The following is a 6612-nucleotide window of genomic DNA, read 5'->3' as shown; positions in this document are numbered from 1 at the left end:
ATCTGAATGTTCAAATTTAGAGGAGTATCTGACAGACAAGCAATTTGTGGAGCAGTGAAAGATAAATCCCTTATTGTGGAGTTAAGCATTAGTTACAGTGTATGAACTGGTTAGATCTTGGGACAAAGCTTTTGGTTACTTCTAAACACATTTTAAGCTTTCTATAAATATTTTGCTAAGGAAATTGAAGCACATACTTGCTTTTGAAATCAAACCTTTGAGTATACATAACTACACATAACTATTGCAGAGCTTAATTAAATGCTAGGCATATGTCATAGGTAAGGTCATTCATTACATCCTAATAGCTATCTAGTAACAAGTGAATATGGAAATTATCATTCCACAGTTTTCGAATACCTCTTGCCTGAATTTTTATATGTGAAGGGATATCATCAAGTTAGATATTAGTGTTAGTCTGACTTCCTTTTCAAATATCCTCAATTGTTTTTAACTAAAGTCTTGAGATAAAATATTTTTTATGTTTGAGCTCAAGGTACAGCTTGCTGGAAAAATATCTATCTGTATTATTCTGTGCTATTAATTATTACCTCTCAGCTGAGCAAAGTAATAACTTTAACTTGCATATTTATCTTGAGAGGCAGGAGAGACATTGTGAAACGCCTGGGGAAGTTTTTCAGAAGTCTGCTACATTATCTAACGATTCTTGGAGATGTAGGAGCAAGAGTAGCACATGGAAATTTTCTGTCCTTCTTGCCCTCATTGAACTGATGTTTGGAATCTAAATTATATTGCTACTAAAGTTGTTAAGAAGCTCTGGTGATGCAACAGTTAAGAGCTCAACTATGAAATGAAAGGCTGGTGTTTGCAATCCACCCAATGGCTCCACAAGATCAAGATCTAGAACTCTGCTCCTACCAACATAATGAACTGGAAGCCTGTACAGGGTAGTTCTACTTAATCAAAATATTATAACATTAAAGTAGCTAAAAGCAGTATAATTTATATAGCACTTTTACTATGTTTATGAGGTCCATATTGTAATTTCTCCATCTAAGGAATACAACGATGATGTGGCATACAGAAGATTCTTCTATACATTAAAAAAAACCCCCCAACTTTCAGAAGCATATGAAAGACTTTTAGACCATTTCTGAATATATAAATAGCACTATTGAAATTACAATGAGGACTTGAAAATTTTAAAATGAGGTTGTATTTCAATGTGCAAATTACCCGAACAAATTACACTTCACCATTAGTGGCCTAGTGGTTAGAAGTTGTACTGCAAACCCAAAGGCATGTGGCTCAAACTCAACAGATGCTCAGTGGGTAATGATGGACCATTTCCTCCTGTGTGGTTTACTGCCTCTGAATACTCATGAGAGGGTCAACTATGTGTTGGTTCTAATTCAGTGGCACACAACACACAATAGGAAAACTAAATGAATTATGTTTACTAAATTACATACACACACACACACACACACACACGAGATTTTGTTTACAGACTCTATTATAAAGGTTAGAAAATTACTGATCAAGATTAAAGGAAGAACAAAGATAAATTATACTGAAATTTGAGTATTCAAATCACTCTACGTTTAAAATGGTAAAATACATAGAGCAATTAGCATTAGGGAAAACAGAAAAATGCTGGAGAAGTCTCAAGACTATAGACACCATGAGATACACTACTACACTGCCTTTAGAAATTTTTTTTAATTACTCTACAAGTGACTGCCAAGGAAAACACACTAACTCTGCATAGTTTGTATGTCAAACTTATACCAGTGACTTTAATTTCTTACTGTGTTTCAAGTAATTTGTACTACCACTCTAGCTAAATGATTGTCTAACCAAATAAGCCACTTTTGTCCGCTCTACAGAAAGAGAGTGAGTGTGAGAGAGACAAGAAGGAGGAGATTGAGAATGAGTCTCCTAATTGGAACCTTAGTAGCATTGGGCTGCTAACCAAAATGTTGGCAATTTGAATTCACTAGTCTTCTGTGGAATAAAAACAGGTACTTTCCGTCCATAAATATTTACAGCTTCAGAAACCTGGTGGATGGTGATTAAAGCTAGAATTAACTTGTCAGCAGTGGGCTTAAAGTTACTCTCTTAATTACTAATACATTTATTAATTTTTAAAATAAAGGTAATTAATATCCTAAACCTGAAATCTTTGCTTCTTTTTGGATCCTTCTCTTATCTAATCCCTATAGCCAGATAATTTTCTTTAAAATGTATTTCAGATTCATCATCTTATAGTCACAACAATAGCCTACATTATTTACCACTGTACTATTTTATTATTAAAATAATTTTTCTAAACTATATAAATTAATCTGAATTTTTCTTCTGGAAATATCCTAAGTATCTCTTACCAAATTTGTCATACTCTGAAATAATGGTGCCTGCTCCATTATTCATTTTGTTACATGAAAATTTTCTGCCTAGCCTTTAAAGTTGTTCCATCTCTCTCATAACTAGGTTGTGTTCAATATCCTTCTCATAAAATGATGAAAACATTTCATAGGTATTCTGGCAAAATAAGGAGAGTTAAAGTCTGTTTCTTTAACATGGTAAGCTCTCAGTAAGTTTTACTGTTACATTTTATATCTATATTCAATCAAAATTTTATAAAATGATCTCAAAATAAATCCCTAATCCAATCACATTGTAATCCTCCTTAATAAAACTTACACCTTAATCTAAAAATTTGTCTATGTATCAAAAATCTTACCAGTATTTCAAAAAGTAGCTCTCCTCATCTTCTATGATTTGTGTTATATTTAATATGTTTTAAATTCCTAAAATGAAAACGCCATGGAAAGGTACTTTAAATATCTCCAAATCTCATGACTGAGAGAGAACTACTATTTCTTTTTTCATTTAATATTTTATAGTCTGCAGTGTGCTGGAGCAGGCACATGGAATACACTGTGAACAATATGTAAACCTTCCCCAAAGTCTTTGGCAAGATTGCACATGCGTGTACAGGTTAACATATATATGTATTTTCAAACACTCCAAACTGAGGCCAGGAAAACACTTGTTAAACCCTTTGCCCCCTCTTCATCATCTGAAAGTGTTTTTTTAGTATATGTGGATGGGATAGTTGACAAAGTATAAAGGAGAAAATGTTCAAATTAGATCCCTACTTCATGTCATGTACAGTTAGCTCCTGGATGGTACAGTCAACATACTTTGCTGTGAGAGAATTACTATTAATACATTAAAAGTATTTCCTGAACTATAAATGAGATAGCAATGATTAATAATACTACCATAAAAGGCAAGTAAAACAAGTTTCTTCTTGCTATCAGTTATAAATATATACATCTGGATGTATAAATAAACAATCTAGTTAAAGTCTCCATTGGTATTTTCCCCTATAATAAATTATGACATAAATGGTATTAATCTTAGATAAAATGGACATTTAAACCTAATTTTTACAAGCTAATTTAACAGAAACTATGTTAATTTCTTGAAAAGACCACTGGTATAATAAATCTGCTTATATTTAAAGATTAGGCACTAAATTTTTTTTAGAAAAACAATTTTTATCATAAAATAAGCTATTCTATAATCATGAATTTAAGATTTTGAAATGAAAGTACTGATTTTAATAAGCTAATCTTACTATATGATGATAAAGATGAAAGCAATACACAACACTTATAAATTCCAGGTAATATTTAAAGTGATTTTTTAATATATTAACTCATTTAATTTTAAAAACAATTCTAGAGGTAATTCCTTTCATTGTGCCTATGAGGCAATTGAGACAAGAGAAGGCTTATTAATTGACTAACTAACTGGTAGGGCATTTAAAATTCCAAACATTTATCCTATAATGCATCTATTTACACAATGCAATAAAGTAACTATGGTTTTCAATTGGAAAAAAAAAGGTGTAACATGCACTTATTTCCTGATGAGCTCATTTAAAAATGTAGTTTACTAATATTATTCATCTTTTTGACAGCATGTTTGAAAATAAAACTTTTATGTTAATATTAGATACAAGCGGTCTCACATATAAGCACTATTTTAAGATCATAAAAAACAGCAAATATTTAATAAAGATATTGTAATTATTGGGCTATTATTGTGTATGTTATTGTGCTGTGGAGTCACTTGCAACTCAGTGCGATCCTGTGTACAATAGCTCTGAAGCCTGCCCTGCCCTTCGCCAGTCTCACTAATTCCCACACACCAACCCCATTGCCCCAGTTACTGTCAATTTATCTCACCCGGGGTCTTCCTCTCCTGCTCTGTCCCTCCACCCTTCCAAGCATGTTGTCCTTCTCCAAGGATTGGTTCCTCCTGGCCAAATGCCCAAAGTATGTGAGACAAAGCTTCAAAATCATAGCCTCCAAGGAGAAACTTGGTTTCATCCTCTCCAAGACAGACCTGTTTTCTTGGTTGTCTAAAGTATGTTAAAGACTCTTCTCCAGCACCACAACTCAAAAGGCATCAATTCTTCTTATTGTGAAGACTATGGATTGGATCAGGTACACCTTAGTCTGTAGACTGACATCGTTGTTTCTCAGTACTCTGGAAAGGTCCCTGACAGAAGATTTACCTAATGAAATTTGCCTTTTGATTTCCTGACTCCTGGTGCCAAGAGTGTTGATTGTGAAGCTGAGCAAGCTGTTAACTAATAACAACCTTAATCTCTTTTCCACACAGAGATAAAATATCTTGGGAGGAATAAAACACAAGAGCAGTAACTGTAGCATATATTTATGTTGTTTACTTAGAAAATGCTTCTTATACCACCACATTGCAGTGGCTGACAAATGAGTATCATCATGTGTCTGGTTGTTGTTAGATGTTGTCAAGTCATGTCTGAACAAAAGTTCTGAATTTTTTCCTATCCTGTGCCATCCTCACCACCTGATATACTCTAGCCCACTGCTGCAGTAACTATGTCAATCCACCTCATGGAGGCTCAAAATGTGTGAGATGAAATGCTGCCAACCATAACTCTAAGAACACTCTAAGAAAAAGGTTGAAAGGCTACTCCTCTAACTATGAAGTATGATCTAAGCAATCTTGAAAATGAGTTCTTTTTTGTCAGCTGTTTTATAGCTAGCTTGCCGTTGTTCTGTTCTCACAGAAGCCACTCTGATGTAATTCTTACCTTTAAATTAACAATAGGTAAAACCTGGAAATCACTGTCATGAGCTCCTCAAGAATTTCTAAATTTATGGGATGGAAAGAAAAGAGAAAGAGGTACACAGCTATCTCACTTTTACTAAAATTCAGGCACGAAGAAGAAAACAATGGAAGAACAATCATCTGAACTAAATAAAAGAACATCCATCTGAAAATGTCAACTACACTGACTATAATGATAATGATAATCAAGTGAATTATTTTTTTACAAACCTGCTACTTCACCTTTATGTCCATTATCAATTATAAAAATGGAAGGGCTGGGATTCCCAACAGTTATACAATAGTATGTAACAGTTATGTAGTAAGAGTACTTTTTTTCCTAAAAGATTTCTAATACTCAGTTATTCAAGCCTTAAAAGTGTATTCAAGCTTTATACATTTTCCTCCATGTCAGAATACACTCTCAGAATTGTCTTCTAAATTTGTTCCTTTGTTTCAGGGGCATTGAAACAGTTCAGACATAATTTCTTATCACTAAAAAATTTTCAAAATGAAGGCTCTCTGTTCTTTTCCTCCTCAAATCCAGTTTCACATTATGACCAGTTTACTGACAAAACCCATTCATGATCTATTATCTTCAACATTAAGCACAGAGTTACAGGTGAAATAAAATGGATGAGAAAGAAGAATCCTAAGGTTATATAGCTGCTTAACTATTTTAAGCTAAGAAATGATACTGAAAAGAATAATTTTATTGAGTTGTTCTAAGTTATTATATTTTAGGCATTTGTTTCTGATAAATGTGTTTTAAGGAATTTTAAGATAATGACTGATTTTATACATTCAGCTGTTTGTTTTAAAACAAATTTCATTTTTAATAAATGACACTAAGATTATATTTGCATAATATTCAGTAAGACAGACAAAGCTAAATCCTAAAGAATATGCCTTTTATGCTTGGGTCATATAACAATGGCTCTAAAAATGGGTTTATGGGATAATTTAAAAAATTTTCATTCCTTTCAATGGATAATATTAGAAATAAAAACATAACTAAATATAAGCAAAATTGCCTTATCAAGTATTTCCAAACTATACTACAGTCACAGAAACAATAAATGAATTCAAGTGGGTCACAAATGCAGTTCAGAAAATAATAAATGCCATGCCAGAAGCATCTGTGTCAGTGACAGTGTTAGTTTATATAATGTGGACTTTGAGGAAAATTCTAGATGAAATATTTATATTTACCATATATTTGTTATCTATTAACTATATATGCTTGTTTTCCTCCCACATACTTACATCATCAAAAACTACTAACAGAGAAGACCATGAGGTCAGAAAAGGCTAAACAGAGATGTACCCATAAATACCTGCTTATTTATAGCACAGTGATATAATCTAAAGAGAGATATACATATAAACTGAATATATACCCATTTAGAAACACTGGTATGAAAGAGAAGTTTATGCAACCATTTCAACTGTTGCAATTCTTGGCCAGGCCTGAACTTT

At 32.7% G+C, this 6612-nt stretch overlaps 1 protein-coding gene across 1 annotated transcript in view; it reads right to left on the bottom strand.

Moving 5' to 3' along the window:
* LOC102859928 (protein LAP2-like) overlaps positions 1-6612 on the bottom strand; it is a 147129-nt gene that overhangs the window by 27129 nt on the left and 113388 nt on the right. Inside the window, exon 21 of the mRNA XM_006899383.1 lies at positions 6471-6498. Coding sequence (XP_006899445.1) covers positions 6471-6498 — 28 coding nt within the window. The remainder of the gene's footprint in view (positions 1-6470; positions 6499-6612) is intronic.

Source organism: Elephantulus edwardii, unplaced genomic scaffold, assembly GCF_000299155.1.
Source record: "Elephantulus edwardii isolate Elephantulus edwardi_28Jun2011 unplaced genomic scaffold, EleEdw1.0 scaffold00254, whole genome shotgun sequence".
In the NCBI taxonomy this organism is placed as follows: domain Eukaryota; kingdom Metazoa; phylum Chordata; class Mammalia; order Macroscelidea; family Macroscelididae; genus Elephantulus; species Elephantulus edwardii.
This window is presented reverse-complemented; position numbering and strand designations above follow the sequence as displayed.